The sequence below is a fragment of the Macaca mulatta genome, chromosome 3 (genome assembly GCF_049350105.2).
Source record: "Macaca mulatta isolate MMU2019108-1 chromosome 3, T2T-MMU8v2.0, whole genome shotgun sequence".
Taxonomy (NCBI): Eukaryota; Metazoa; Chordata; class Mammalia; order Primates; family Cercopithecidae; genus Macaca; species Macaca mulatta.
The window spans coordinates 190003491-190020133 of NC_133408.1; the positions used below are offsets into that span (position 1 = coordinate 190003491).

Here is a 16643-nt window from a genome sequence, read left to right on the forward strand (position 1 = left end):
TAGAATTATTAGCAATTTTATGATTACTGAAGTGCTGTGCAATTCTAAATAAGGTCTCAGCTGTGGAGTATAATAGTAAATTGAGACCCCTTCTATAATGGAAAAATAATTGGTTATAACGGTGAGCTGGGACCCCATTACAATATTCTCAAAGTTTCCATTTTAGTGGTAAGTAGTGTCAGACGTCAGTGTTTAGACTATTTCAATGGTTCCAGGACCATCTCAGAAGGCAAATTTGGGCCTATCCTAGTCAGTCCAATGAAGGTCATTTACTCTCTTTTGCTTCTAGCACATGACTCGTGGACATACCCTGGAAATACAGGACACACTGTGGACTCAGAGGACATACCTGAAGCACTGGGAGAAAGAGGTATGGGGACTCAGCTGGGAAGCCTGTTGTGCTGAGCAGGGGTTCAGGGGCTCAGGGGTCTTTCAGAATAACTGGTGACTCTCTGGTTTTGGCCTAGCAGTTTCTTCCAGAATGTCACAGCATGACTCATGTTTTTCGTCTCACTTCAGAGCCTTTGCAAGGTTCAGTATGGTAGCCACCAGGCATACCAAACTGAATATTCCTTCTTTCTTTCTGGAAAAAATGCCTGGTGCAAGTTTTTCTGCCTGACTTTGCCTTTTAGAATTCTGACAATGGAGTAGCTGTTTAACTTTAAATAAATTGAAACAAAATAAAATTTAAAATTCAGAACTGCAATCACACTCATCACATTTCAAGTGCTCAGTAGTCACATGGGGCTAAGGGTCACCGCCGTGGACAGCACAGAACAATCCCCTCCCTGTAGAAAGTTCTATTAGTGCTGCTGGATGATCAGGTGGGCAGGTCCCTTGCACAAGTAAATCTGGACAGCTCCTCCCCTTACTTCCTCTCTTTTCCTCTTTCTCAACATCCTGGCTTAGTATTGTGTGCAAAATCAGAGAGGGGTGCAGGACCCTGATTTCCCAGGTAAGGGAACAGGGGTGTGTGTGGTGGGGGTCGGGACAAATGTGCGATTTTGGTGAGGAGGGACCTGTATCTTAAATCGTCTGGTAAACACGTTTTCAGACTGTATTCTTATTGGTTCCTGTTTCCTGTCTTTGCTAATTTTAGGTTGTAATCTCTTTTGAAGGCTGAGCCCTACAAATTAATGCCTCTTTCAGGGGTTGCTGCTCAGAGGATGCTTGTTTTACAAATAAATGTTTCCTTTCACTGGTTGTGGAATGTATATAGAAACTTTGATTCTTCCAGGGATAAAGTTAGGTGAGCGAACAGAATTAGCTCTAGGGGAGCTGGTGGGAAGAAGAACATTGGGATGTGTAAGGCGCACAGCTCCGTATGTGGCCCCACAAAGACTGCACCGAGGTCAGGATTGGAGGCTCTACAGTCGGAGGTCTTGTTACAGGCTTAACTGTATGCTCAGAGATGCCCGTTAGGGAAACTGCCTCCTCAGGGACAGTCCTGGGTTTACTGGGCGTTGAGCTCCCCTTTAGCGGTAGGAGGAGGGAGATGCCACCTGGTGTGACTCTCTGCAGTTCAGGAGAAGCTGGGTTCTGATGGGTGCTTTTTCCTTAGGCAGAGAGAGAACTCAGCCACCTAAGGTCAGCATCTACAGAAGCACAGTCTCCTGGCTTTGCCTCTGAGTTAGGAACAGCAGAGCACATTAAAGAGCCCACGTACTAGAAGGATGATTTGAAGAAACACCCAGAGAATGTCACAAAAATCCAGAATGTCACAGTATTGTTTTCTTGTTGCTGGTGTCCTATCCTCTCTCCTAAAACCAGCCACTAAAGTTGATTTTTAAAAATTCTTTGATTTATCTTCTTTGTTTACAAGAAGCTCTTTCCTATACCCCGTTCTGGAAGGATAAAGAAATAGTCATTCTTTCAAAAGAAATGTCTGGCTTTTCACTGTGTTTCATATTTGTTGACTTCCTATGAGGTGACTCTGTCTTTAACAACTACCATTTTCTGCCTGTTTTGGTCAAAATCTGCTCCAATAAGAGTTCTTCAAATATCTTTCTCCATTGCAAAATGTTTGTAGGTAGCAATGAAATGAAACATTTAAAATTAATGCCATGTTTCTATAACACTACATATTAATTAATAAAGGAAAGGATTGTCATTTTCACAGATCAGATGTGGGCTGGACATAGTGATGAATCAGAGGCAAGAAGCAGGGAGATTATCCATTTATTTATTTAACAAATAATGATTGAGAACCATTCTTTGCCCATTATTGTGCTTGTCCCCAGGGAATAATGAGAAATACAACACATATGTAGTCTTCCCATCACAAAGCTTATAGTATAAGAGAAGACAGTTAAAAAAAAAAATCAAAAAATTAACTTCCTAAAGTAATACATATTCTGTAAGAACCCCCTGGGGTGCAGTGGATCATACCAGAGGGTGTTGCTGGTAGACAGTGGTGTTGGGGAAGACTCTCTATAGAGCCAAGGCCTGCGGGTTGAGCAGGAACAAGCTGAGCACTACGTTGGAGGGTGAGTGCTCCAGAGAGAGAGAATGATAGTGCAAAGGCCTTGAAGGTGGAAGGAACCTAGAAGATTTCCAGGACATTGAGGGTAGTGTGGCTCACACATTGGAGAGAGGAGACAGCTGATCACACAGGGCTTAAGTTATTTTTGAGGACTTAAGTTATTTTTGAAACCAATAGGAAGCCACTAGGAAATTTAAACAAGAAAAAATGTCAAATTTTAGTTTTAAAATAATATCTGGTGGTAGAGTAGAAAAGGGATTTAAGGGAAGACGATCAATTAAAAGCCTGTTAAGTTGCATACAATTGACAGTGGGTTGTATTAGCACAAAGATGGAGAGAAATGGGAGATTTCGAGTTTTTTGGAAGTAAAATCAATAGGATTTGGTGATGGGCTAATGAGAGAGAGAGGATAAAAGAGTTGTGGATGACCCCAAGGTTCTGCAGGAGCCATGGGGCTAGATGGTGGTGCCATCTGCTGAGGGGAGAGCCAGGGAGGCAGACAGGATGTGGAGGTCAGTGCTTAATTTGGGCCAGGTTCTGTTTGAGATGCCCATGAAATAGCCAAATGGAGTGAGATGCAAAATTTGAAACTTTTATAAGCTGAGTGAGATATAAAATTTGGAACTCTGAGGAGGTTGTAGGCTACAGACCTCATATAAAGGCATCCAAGCCATGAATCTCTAGGTAGAGGGGGGAAGGGGCCAGAACCAGTGCTGAGGAAGCACTGGAAGCATCTGTGTTTGTGTAAAGAAAAAGGAACAATCTGAAAATGAAACTTAAAAAGAGAGGGTTGAGGAGACTTTTGGGAAATGGAGCAGGAGAAATCAATGTGGCAAGCTCATGGCAAAAAGAAAGTTGTTGACTACAGGCAGTCAGGGATTCTAGTTGCTTCCATTTCCCTAAAATGACCTGGTTATGTTTCTCGATTTACAGGAGTTCAAGCGACAATGGCAGCCCAATTCGGCAGTGTGAGCTTCAAGCCCAGCACACCAGGGGCCAGTTATGGTGAGAGGGCATTCAGTGCTCCCCAGTGGGGGTGAAGGATGTGGGGGGAATAGGAGTGGGGTTTCTCCTGCCATGCCACCCAGTCCCCATTTGAGCAGGAGAAAAATATTTCCGACCTCCTTTCTCATTTTCTCTTCATTTGACCTGCTCTTTCTTTTTTTTTTTTTTTAAATTTATTTATTATTATTATACTTTAAGTTGTAGGGTACATGTGCATAACGTGCAGGTTTGTTACATATGTATACTTGTGCCATGTTGGTGTGCTGCACCCATCAACTCGTCATTTACATCAGGTATAACTCCCAGTGCAATCCCTCCCCCCGCACCCCTCCCCATGATAGGCCCCGGTGTGTGATGTTCCCCTTCCTGAGTCCAAGTGATCTCATTGTTCAGTTCCCACCTATGAGTGAGAACATGCGGTGTTTGGTTTTCTGTTCTTGTGATAGTTTGCGAAGAATGATGGTTTCCAGCTGCATCCATGTCCCTACAAAGGACACAAACTCATCCTTTTTTATGGCTGCATAGTATTCCATGGTGTATATGTGCCACATTTTCTTAATCCAGTCTGTCACTGATGGACATTTGGGTTGATTCCAAGTCTTTGCTATTGTGAATAGTGCTGCAATAAACATACGTGTGCATGTGTCTTTATAGCAGCATAATTTATAGTCCTTTGGGTATATACCCAGTAATGGGATGGCTGGGTCATATGGTACATCTAGTTCTAGATCCTTGAGGAATCGCCATATATGAACAGACATTTCTCAAAAGAAGACATTCATACAGCCAACAGACACATGAAAAAATGCTCATCATCACTGGCCATCAGAGAAATGCAAATCAAAACCACAATGAGATACCATCTCACACCAGTTAGAATGGCGATCATTAAAAAGTCAGGAAACAACAGGTGCTGGAGAGGATGTGGAGAAATAGGAACACTTTTACACTGTTGGTGGGATTGTAAACTAGTTCAACCATTATTGACCTGCTCTTTCATCTCTCTTGACCCTCTGCACTTTCTGCCCATGGTGTGGCTGTAGCAGCTAAGCAGAAGAGAGATTAAATATCCTCTGATTGACCCAGGGCTTGGTACAGTTTCTTACCTCTTGCTTCCTACATCATGAACATACCAGAATAGCTGGTTGTAGCCTCTCTGATTGTTTTATGCCCCTTTCTTCAGCCTGGAGGAGGATTGGGAATGAGGAATGCGGGAGTAATTGATCCCTCACCCTGGTCCCTAATTTCCCAGCTCCTGTTGGTCTCACTATAACCAACAAATTAAACTGGCTGGCTCATTCGGTGTATCACATGACCCTCCATTTTCTTCCTTATCCATAGAAATTGACTATATCAGTTGAAATTTTGCTGGTTTAATAAACTATCCCAAAGTTTCATAGCTTAAAACATCAGCCATTTAGTTGGTTCTTAATTCTGTGGATTCACTGTGCCATTCTTGGGTCTGTGCCAGCTTGGCTCTTGCTCATGCATCTGGGGTGAGCTAGTGCCTGAATGGTCTTGGATAGCCTTGTGGACATGTCTGGTAGTTAGCAGGCTCTCAGACAGCAAGGGTAACAGGGATAACTTGGCTTTGTTGTCATCATCAAGAAGGCTAGTCCAGGCTTCCTTATAAGGCAGTTGCAGGAAGAGCAAAAAGAAAAGGCAAGCCACAGTGCATAAGCACTTTTGGGGTCTCTGCTTGCACTAGGCTTTCTACTGTCCTACTGTCCAGAGCAAGTCATAAGGCCCACCCAGATCCAACAGTTGAAGAGACAGATAGCATCTTGATGGGAGGAATTGCAAATCTGCACCCCAGAGGCATGCATCCAGGGATGGGAATAGATTGTGGCTACATTTACAATCTCCTCCATGGATTGTCACCCATATGCTGTCAACACTGACTAACTGTTGCAGTGTTGGAGCTGGCCTTTGGTGCTTTGTCATTTTGCCTCCCATGATTCTCCTACTTCCTTCCCTATGGCCAACCAATGCTCTCAGGATATCCTTAGGACAAAGCCTTCCACTGTGATGCTAACTAAATAAAAATGTGAACACCAGCCCACATCTTTCCTTAGATAATCTTAGCCTTCCTGTATCCCCTGTTCTCAGTCGTATCACTTTCGGAAATATGTTTCTTTCATCCCGGGATTCTGGTTATCAAATGTGGGAAACTGTGTTTTAAGAATAATGACAGGTTGTATAACCCACTTCCCTGGCTTCTTAAGAGGAAGAAGAAATGCTTCATTTTGAATATAAATTGGGAAAATAAATCTCCACTACAGATACCCTAAAGTCAAATGTTGGGTTACTCCCTGCACTACCTCATTAGAAACGAATAGCTGGCCAGGCACAGTGGCTCATGCCTGTAATCCCAGCACTTTGGGAGGCTGAGGCGGGTGGATCACCTGAGGTCAGCAGTTTGAGACCAGCCTGAGCAACATGACGAAACCCCATCTCTACTAAAAATACAAAAATTATCTGGGTGTAGTGGTGCATGCCTGTAATCCCAGCTACTTGGGAGGCCGAGGCAGGAGAATCACTTGAACCCAGGAGGCAGAGGTTGCAGTGAGCTAAGATCATGCCACTGCACTTCAGCCTGGGCAACAAGAGTGAAACTCTGTCTCAAAAAGAAAAAAAAGAAAAAATAAAGAAACAAAACAGCTATTATTGGCAGTAACATCAGAAGAAGCCCCCACAGCCAGTAACAGAGAAGGGCACTGGGGGTGAGGACCCTGCAGGGGAATCTATTAGAGGTAGATTCTAACAGCATGGCTTTTTTTTGTTTTTTTTTGTTTTTTTTTCTTGATATCCCAGGGCCTGGAAGGCAAGAGCCCAGAGATTCCCAATTGAGAATTGTGTTAGTGGGTAAAACCGGAGCAGGAAAAAGTGCAACAGGAAACAGCATCCTTGACCAGAAAGTGTTTCATTCTGGCATTGCAGCAAAATCCATTACCAAGAAGTGTGAGAAACGCAGCAGCTCATGGAAGGAAACAGAACTTGTCGTGGTTGACACACCAGGCATTTTCGACACAGAGGTGCACAATGCTGAAACATCCAAGGAGATTGCTCGCTGCATTCTCCTGACCTCCCCAGGGCCTCACGCTCTGCTTCTGGTGGTCCCATTGGGCCGTTACACTAAGGAAGAGCACAAGGCCACACAGAAGATCCTGAACATGTTTGGAGAGAGGGCTAGAAGATTCATGATTCTCGTATTCACCCGGAAAGATGACTTAGATGGCACCAATTTGCATGACTACTTAGGGGAAGCTCCAAGAGATGTTCAAGAGTTGATGGACATTTTTGGTGACCGCTACTGTGCATTCAACAACAGGGCAACAGGCGCTGAGCAGGAGGCCCAGAGGGCACAGTTGCTGGCCCTGATCCAGCGCGTGGTGAGGGAGAACAAGGGAGGCTGCTACACTAATAGGATGTACCAAAGGGCCGAGGAGGAGATCCAGAAGCAAACACAAGCAATACAAGAACACTATAGAGTGGAGCTGGAGAGAGAGAAAGCACGGATAAGAGAGGAGTATGAAGAGAAAATCAGAAAGCTGGAAGATAAGCTGGAGCAGGAAAAGAGAAAGGCACAAATGGAGAAAAAACTAGCAGAACAGGAGGCTCTCTGTGCTGTAAGGCAGCAAGGGGCAAGAATGGAAGTGGAGAGTCAGGATAGGATACTTGAATTTATCATGAGAGCATTAGAGATTGCTTCCTCTATTTTCTTACAGCTGTTCGCGGAAGACTAAACTTAATGAAAATCTCTTTGTATTTTCTGTATATTCTCTAGCAACCTTGCCCCATACTTACTCATTTAGCATAGTCAGAGTGCTCTAGTTTCTGTCTCTCAGGTGCTCATAACTAAGGACCACCATTGGCCATTAGTAGATATTTGATTGACTTAACAAGAGAGGGACAAATTTTCAATTTGTGAAACTCCAAAGCAGAAAGTATTGGTGCTTACTACCTTGTGAATTCTTCCTTAGTCACGCAGAGAAAATGTATGCAAGAGACCAAAGAAGATGGCTCCAAGCTATATCATGTTACCTCTAATAAAATATTTTCTTCTAGATTCTTTCTATATTAGCAGATAATCTCCCTTTGTAGCTTCCACTCACTTACTCTTGCGTTCAGAGTCACAGTGATCATCTTACCCATGTGGTTTGTTAGAAAGAAAGACCAATTATTTGTTTGCAGTAGGTAATCTTAGAGACGGAGATGATTGTAGAATTATTTCTAGATGAGTGTCAATTTATTTAATTCCATTGTCATATAAGGAGTCAAATTGTTTCTTATCATTTGCTCATTAAGGAACAGAGATGTGTCTGGAAAATCGATCTCTATGAATTCAACTAAATAATGATCCCCAAATGCTGAAAGAGTGAAAGACAGCAATTCAACAGATAATACAGCAATGTTTAGTATATTCAGGTGTATCTGTAGAAACTCTTTGACCAACCTCAGTTTAACCAATTTGATGAATACCCGGTTCTCTCCTTTTCTTGAGAAAGATAGTTGAACCTCACCTCCCTCACTCAACACTTTGAATACTAATTGTTTGGCAGGTTATCCCACTTCTGCCTCCACTGCATTGAACTTTTTGCTTATTGTGTTTATAATAAAACTTTTCAATTATCTCATATTTGTGCAGAATTGGAACCTGTTTTGTCTTGGAAAATACTGCCGCTACTTCTAATAATACAGGGATGAATTTTGCTTTATGGTAAAAGTTCAAGATGATTTTGGAGCTAGACTTTGTCTACCCTCATGACATCTCCCCTTCCCCCTTTCCCTAGAAGATTTGAGCCACAATCTCAACCCATTTATCAGCCAAGGACTACAACTTCCTTGGATTTTCATTGTGTGCTGATGGAAATTATGTGTAACCAAGGTTTCTGAGACCTGTGTAGTTTTGTCGATGCAAAAATTCCCTTTAATATAGAGATAGCAATAGTTGGAGTTCCTATTCCTTTTCTACTTTTCTACTGGGCTCTCCTCACCTAATAATTTCTAGAAATTCCAAAAGCATGTTTTCATGTTCTACCAGTATGTCCTAGAGGTCACATGTGACTTATGCCAACTTTCCGTGTTCCTCCATCTTGAAATTGGCTTCTCCATGCCCTAAATCATTTTGTCCAAAATAGGATATATATTTCTTCCTTATTTCCCCAAAGCACAAATAAGTTTAGACTGTACATTTAATAAAAGTTAGCAAAGGCTCAAAGAAAAGTACTACACAATGAAATGTGTGATTCCTTTAGAAATAATCACTCAGAGTAAGACAGCTTTTGTCTCTCACTTATTGTATTACAACCGTCTGTAAGCAAATATTTGAACAAAAAGTCACACATACCTCCCAAGAGAAAGTACATTCAGGTTTAATAGGAAAAAGTCTTTAACTGCAGTGGTTATTTTCAGTGTAACACACACGCAATTATCCTTACCCTTGCATTCAGGTTAATGCTGCAGATGAGGCAAAGAAAAAGGTTTTGACTTAAGAGGCAGCGAGCAAATGAGAAGCCAGAGTGAAAAACTGTAAGAAGAGTGTTGCCTCTTTGCCTCCCAGGAGAGAAGGCAGACAGAGGTCCTTGCCAAATACTATGCATTGTGATTAATACAAGAGGAGAGTGAGACATGTTTCCTTCTCTCAAGAGTTTTGAGAGTTCATACCTACTCATGCACTCATTAACACTCATTGACTCCTTATATCTCATGGTTGGTTCTAGAGCAGACACTGAGAATCTAGAGATGACAAAAAGAAGTCCCTTTTGAGATTGGGTTCGTTCATCACAGCATAATGCTTTCGAGAATCATCTGAGTTGCCTGTTCTTTTTTTTTCTGAGTAATATTTTATCATATGGATGTTCCATATTTTGCCTTTCTTTACTTATTCTTGTTCACCTAATTGGTTTCTTTTGTTTGATTGCATTGGCCAATAACTCCATTATAATGTTGAGCAGTAGTGGAGATAACAAACATACTTGCCTTATTCTTGGCAATGCCTCCAGTGTTTCCCAATTAAACAAGTAAGGTTCTGGGTTACAGCAGTATCATTGCTCTGCTTTTCCTCGTCTTTTTTTTTTTTTTTTAATTATACTTTAAGTTCTAGGCTACATGTGGATAACGTGCAGGTTTGTTACATATGTATACTTGTGCCATGTAGGCGTGCTGCACCCATCAACTCGTCAGCACCCTTCAACTCGTCATTTACATCAGGTATAACTCCCAATGCAATCCTTCCCCGCCCCGCTCCCCATGATAGGCCCCGGTGTGTGATGTTCCCCTTCCCGAGTCCAACTGATCTCATTGTTCAGTTCCCACCTATGAGTGAGAACATGCGGTGTTTGGTTTTCTCTTCTTGCGATAGTTTGCTGAGAATGATGGTTTCCAGCTGCATCCATGTCCCTACAAAGGACACAAACTCATCCATTTTTATGGCTGCATAGTATTCCATGGTGTATATGTGCCACATTTTCTTAATCCAGTCTGTCACTGACAGACATTTGGGTTGATTCCAAGTCTTTGCTATTGTGAATAGTGCCGCAATAAACATATGTGTGCATGTGTCTTTATAGCAGCATGATTTATAATCCTTTGGGTATATACCCAGTAATGGGATGGCTGGGTCATATGGTACTTCTAGTTCTAGATCCTTGAGGAATCGCCATACTGTTTTCCATAATGGCTGAACTAGTTTACAATCCCACCAACAGTGTAAAAGTGTTCCTATTTCTCCACATCCTCTCCAGCACCTGTTGTTCCCTGACTTTTTAATGATTGCCATTCTAACTGGTATGAGATGGTATCTCATTGTGGTTTTGATTTGCATTTCTCTGATAGCCAGTGATGATGAGCATTTTTTCATGTGTCTGTTGGCTGTATGAATGTCTTCTTTTGAGAAGTGTCTGTTCATATCCTTTGCCCACTTTTTGATGGAGTTGTTTGTTTTTTTCTTGTAAATTTGTTTGAGTTCTTTGTAGGTTCTGATATTAGCCCTTTGTCAGATGAGTAGATTGCAAAAATTTTCTCCCATTCTGTAGGTTGCCTGTTCACTCTGATGGTAGTTTCTTTTGCTGTGCAGAAGCTCTTTAGTTTAATTAGATCCCATTTGTCAATTTTGGCTTTTGTTGCCATTGCTTTTGGTGTTTTAGACATGAATTCCTTGCCCATGCCTGTGTCCTGAATGGTATTACCTAGGTTTTCTTCTAGGGTTTTTATGGTTTTAGGTCTAACATTTAAGTCTCTAATCCATCTTGAATTAATTTTCGTATAAGGAGTAAGTAAAGGATCCAGTTTCAGCTTTCTACTTATGGCTAGCCAATTTTCCCAGCACCATTTATTAAATAGGGAATCCTTTTCCCATTTCTTGTTTCTCTCAGGTTTGTCAAAGATCAGATGGTTGTAGATGTGTGGTATTATTTCTGAGGACTCTGTTCTGTTCCATTGGTCTATATCTCTGTTTTGGTACCAGTACCATGCTGTTTTGGTTACTGTAGCCTTGTAGTATAGTTTGAAGTCAGGTAGCGTGATGCCTCCAGCTTTGTTCTTTTGACTTAGGATTGTCTTGGCAATGCAGGCTCTTTTTTGGTTCCATATGAACTTTAAAGCAGTTTTTTCCAATTCTGTGAAGAAACTCATTGGTAGCTTGATGGGGATGGCATTGAATCTATAAATTACCTTGGGCAGCATGGCCATTTTCACAATATTGATTCTTCCTATCCATGAGCATGGTATGTTCTTCCATTTGTTTGTGTCCTCTTTTATTTCACTGAGCAGTGGCTTGTAGTTCTCCTTTAAGAGGTCCTTTACATCCCTAGTAAGTTGGATTCCTAGGTATTTCGTTCTCTTTGAAGCAATTGTGAATGGAAGTTCATTCATGATTTGGCTCTCTGTTTGTCTGTTACTGGTGTATAAGAATGCTTGTGATTTTTGCACATTAATTTTGTATCCTGAGACTTTGCTGAAGTTTCTTATCAGCTTAAGGAGATTTTGGGCTGAGACAATGGGGTTTTCTAAATATACAATCATGTTATCTGCAAACAGGGACAATTTGACTTCTTCTTTTCCTAACTGAATACCCTTGATTTCTTTCTCTTGCCTGATTGCCCTACCCAGAACTTCCAACACTATGTTGAATAGGAGTGGTGAGAGAGGGCATCCCTGTCTTGTGTCAGTTTTCAAAGGGAATTTTTCCAGTTTTTGCCCATTCAGTATGATATTGGCTGTGGGTTTGTCATAAATAGCTTTTATTATTTTGAGATACGTTCCATCAATACTGAATTTATTGAGCGTTTTTAGCATGAAGGGCTGTTGAATTTTGTCAAAGGCCTTTTCTGCATCTATTGAGATAATCATGTGGTTTTTGACTTTAGTTCTGTTTATATGCTGGATTACGTTTATTGACTTGCGTATGTTGAACCAGCCTTGCATCCCAGGGGTGAAGCCCACTTGATCATGGTGGATAAGCTTTTTGATGTGCTGCTGGATTTGGTTTGCCAGTATTTTATTGAAGATTTTTGCATCGATGTTCATCAGGGATATTTGTCTAAAATTCTCTTTTTTTGTTGTGTCTCTGCCAGGCTTTGGTATCAGGATGATGTTGGCCTCATAAAATGAGTTAGGGAGGATTCCCTCTTTTTCTATTGATTGGAATAGTTTCAGAAGGAATGGTACCAGCTCCTCCTTGTACCTCTGGTAGAATTCAGCTGTGAATCCATCTGGTCCTGGACTTTTTTTCGTTGGTAGGCTATTAATTATTGCCTCAATTTCAGAGCCTGTTATTGGTCTATTCAGGAATTCAGCTTCTTCCTGGTTTAGTCTTGGGAGAGTGTAAGTGTCCAGGAAATTACCCATTTTTTCTAGATTTTCTAGTTTATTTGCATAGAGGTGTTTATAGTATTCTCTGATGATAGTTTGTATTTCTGTGGTGTCGGTGGTGATAACCCCTTTATCATTTTTTATTGCATCTATTTGATTCTTCTCTCTTTTCTTCTTTATTAGTCTTGCTAGAGGTCTATCAATTTTGTCGATCTTTTCAAAAAACCAACTCCTGGATTCATTGATTTTTTGGAGGGTTTTTTGTGTCTCTATCTCCTTCAGTTCTGCTCTGATCTTAGTTATTTCTTGCCTTCTGCTAGCTTTCGAATGTGTTTGCTCTTGCTTCTCTAGTTCTTTTAATTGTGATGTTAGAGTGTCAATTTTAGATCTTTCCTGCTTTCTCTTGTGGGCATTTAGTGCTATAAATTTCCCTCTACACACTGCTTTAAATGTATCCCAGAGAATGTGGTATGTTGTATCTTTGTTCTCATTGGTTTCAAAGAACATCTTTATTTCTGCCTTCATTTCGTTATGTACCCAGTAGTCATTCAGGAGCAGCTTATTCAGTTTCCATGTAGTCGAGCGGTTTTGATTGAGTTTCTTAGTCCTGAGTTCTAGTTTGATTGCACTGTGGTCTGAGAGACAGTTTGTTATAATTTCTGTTCTTGTACATTTGCTGAGGAGTGCTTTACTTCCAATTATGTGGTCAATTTTGGAATAAGTGTGATGTGGTGCTGAGTAGAATGTATATTCTGTTGATTTGGGGTGGAGAGTTCTGTAGATGTCTATTAGGTCTGCTTGCTGCAGAGATGAGTTCAATTCCCAGATATCTTTGTTAACTTTCTGTCTCGTTGATCTGTCTAATGTTGACAGTGGGGTGTTGAAGTCTCCCATTATTATTGTATGGGAGTCTAAGTTTCTTTGTAAGTCTTTAAAGACTTGCTTTATGAATCTGGGTGCTCCTGTATTGGGTGCATATATATTTAGGATAGTTAGCTCTTCCTGTTGAATTGATCCCTTTACCATTATGTAATGGCCTTCTTTGTCTCTTTTGATCTTTGATGGTTTAAAGTCTGTTTTATCAGAGACTAGTATTGCAACCCCTGCTTTTTTTTTGTTCTCCATTTGCTTGGTAGACCTTCCTCCATCCCTTTATTTTGAGTCTATGTATGTCTCTGCATGTGAGATGGGTCTCCTGAATACAGCAAACTGATGGGTCCTGACTCTTTATCCAGTTTGACAGTCTGTGTCTTTTAATTGGAGCATTTAGTCCAATTACATTTAAGGTTAATATTGTTATGTGTGAACTTGATCCTGCCATTATTATATTAACTGGTTATTTTGCTCGTTAGTTGATGCAGTTTCTTCCTAGCCTCGATGGTCTTTACATTTTGGCATGTTTTTGCAATGGCTGGTACTGGTTGTTCCTTTCCATGTTTAGTGCTTCCTTCAGGGTCTCTTGTAAGGCAGGCCTGGTGGTGACAAAATCTCTAAGCATTTGCTTATCTGTAAAGGATTTTATTTCTCCTTCACTGATGAAACTTTGTTTGGCTGGATATGAAATTCTGGGTTTAAAATTCTTTTCTTTAAGAATGTTGAATATTGGCCCCCACTCTTCTGGTTTGTAGAGTTTCTGCCGAGAGATCTGCTGTTAGTCTGATGGGCTTCCCTTTGTGGGTAACCTGATCTTTCTCTGTGGCTGCCCTTAAGATTTTTTCCTTCATTTCAACTTTGGTGAATCTGGCAATTATGTGTCTTGGAGTTGCTCTTCTCGAGGAGTATCTTTGTGGCGTTCTCTGTATTTCCTGAATTTGAATGTTGGCCTGCCCTACTAGATTGGGGAAGTTCTCCTGGATGATATCCTGAAGAGTGTTTTCCAACTTGGTTCCATTTTCCCCCTCACTTTCAGGCACCCCAATCAGACGTAGATTTGGTCTTTTTACGTAATCCCCTACTTCTTGCAGGCTTTGTTCATTTCTTTTTCTTCTTTTTTCTTTAGGTTTCTCTTCTCGCTTCATTTCATTCATTTGATCCTCAATCGCTGATACTCTTTCTTCCAGTTGATCAAGTCGGTTACTGAAGCTTGTGCATTTGTCACGTATTTCTCGTGTCATGGTTTTCATCTCTGTCCATTCGTTTATGGCCTTCTCTGCATTAATTATTCTAGTTATCAATTCTTCCACTTTTTTTTTCAAGATTTTTAGTTTCTTTGCGCTGGGTATGTAATTCCTCTTTTAGCTCTGAGAAGTTTGATGGACTGGAGACTTCTTCTCTCATCTCGTCAAAGTCATTCTCCTTCCAGCTTTGATCCATTGCTGGCGATGAGCTGCGTTCCTTCAGGGGGCAATGCACTCTTATTTTTTGAATTTCCAGCTTTTCTGCCCTGCTTTTTCCCCATCTTTGTGGTTTTATCTGCCTCTGGTCTTTGATGATGGTGACGTACTGATGGGGTTTTGGTGTGGGTGTCCTTCCTGTTTGATAGTTTTCCTTCTAACAGTCATGACCCTCAGCTGTAGGTCTGTTGGAGATTGCTTGAGGTCCACTCCAGACCCTGTTTGCCTGGGTATCAGCAGCAGAGGTTGCAGAAGATAGAATATTGCTGAACAGCGAGTGTACCTGTCTGATTCTTGCTATGGAAGCTTCCTCTCAGGGGTGTACTCCACCGTGTGAGGTGTGGGGTGTCGGTCTGCCCCTAGTGGGGGATGTCTCCCAGTTAGGCTATTCAGGTAGCCTGTCCATTCTCAGATCTCAACCTCCATGTTGGGAGATCCACTGCTCACTTCAAAGCTGTCAGACAGAGTCGTTTGCGTCTGCAGAGGTTTCAGCTGCTTTTTGTTGTTGTTGCTGTTGTTTTTGTTGTTGTTGTTGTTGTTGTCGTTTAGCTGTGCCCTGTCCCCAGAGGTGGAGTCTGTCTTCTGTGTCGCTCGCGCTGGGAGTTGGAGACAAGCTGTTCCTATTCGGCCATCTTGCTCCGCTGCAGTGCTTTTCCTCTTCTTAAGATGGAGAGCTCAGATATTTGATTTTAGAACTCTTTTTTTTACTAACGTAAGTCTGTAAAGCTATAAAATTTCTCTCCATTTATGTTTGTCCACATTATTATTTGGAGAGGTGGTAAGAGAAAATACTATTTCAGTTATGAAAGCTTTTGTGGGAAAATTGGGGAAAAGACTGGATATTTAAATGTTTGCACAACATGAAAGATCTTCCACTGAGGCATCATTTTGAATGAAACACTTTGAGTTCACTATCAACTCAGCTGGTAGCTACTTGCCTTGTCCCCAGCCACTGAGAGGACAAGGCAAAAGAGACCAGCAAGGAATTCCCCTGCATGGGTCCTTTCTGGCTGCCTCACTGTAAGGGCTCTGAAGAGATGGATTGTGAGCACACCTTCAACAACACAACCACATTGTGAAAGGTTAAGAGTTTTTAGTACTTATATACCCTGGGGAATGTTTTGTCTTAAAATATTTCCAAATTTATGAGAGGTGTTGTAAATTCAGGATAAAATATGAATTCATGGTATAGATGTTTGAAAATCATCTACACTTGTCATCTAAGAATTCTAGCTAGATATTTGACACAAATCCCTTGTAAGCAGTCTCATTTTCATGTTTCATGACCCAGGATTACTGGACCATGCTCTGTTCCACTTTTGGAACCCAGCATGATTTTGCCCTGATTGCTCCCAAAAAGGATTTCATCTTCCTCCACTTATACAGAACATTTGATCAGGAAAACTGAAGCATATGTAGGTATAGGTAGGATAGATTTTCAAATCCAGGAAATTAGAGGCTGGCCCACCCCTTGGAGGGCTGGGAGTGCAGAGTTCTTGGAAGCTTGCTGATGCACAGAGCTGGGTGGTTTCCAGGTGCTCATTTGCTGTGACATGCAGCTAGGTCTGCTCATTGTCTCCCTGCTGTTGCTGCCAGAGAGTGGTCCTTCTTCCTTGTCCACCATCTAAATCTCATGTGAATGTATCACCTTGATTGACTCTCACTTGGACCACACAGTGTAAGAGGTGATGAGAAATATCATTCTAGGCTCCTCCATGATTCAGAAACAACAGATAATGTTGGAGGCCGAAAGATTGAGGGTCATGATCAATTCCGTATACCACTTGGGCTATATGAGTAGGCAGCAAACTGTTTCTCATAAATGCAGAATGTTGGCAGACTGACAAACTGCATATTCCACCCAGAAAGGATATTGAGGGTAGTCACGCCCCAAGCGCAATGTTTCTTGTGATTAGGTACATCTGAAGCTTGTTCGTAATCATATGAACCTGTGATCAATTAAGCAGCTGACCAGTTGTTACCTCCTGCTCCCTGGTCATTCCACCCAA

At 41.4% G+C, this 16643-nt stretch overlaps 1 protein-coding gene across 2 annotated transcripts; it reads left to right on the forward strand.

Moving 5' to 3' along the window:
- Positions 1-294: 294 nt before the first annotated feature.
- Positions 295-8124, forward strand: GIMAP4 (GTPase, IMAP family member 4). Of its 2 annotated transcripts, none has more exons than XM_015135194.3 (3): positions 295-370; positions 3416-3487; positions 6302-8124. In XM_015135194.3, the coding sequence occupies exons 2-3, from the start codon at positions 3430-3432 to the stop codon at positions 7231-7233; spliced, it is 990 nt and encodes a 329-aa protein (XP_014990680.3). In that variant the 5' UTR covers positions 295-370; positions 3416-3429; the 3' UTR covers positions 7234-8124.
- Positions 8125-16643: the final 8519 nt, after the last annotated feature.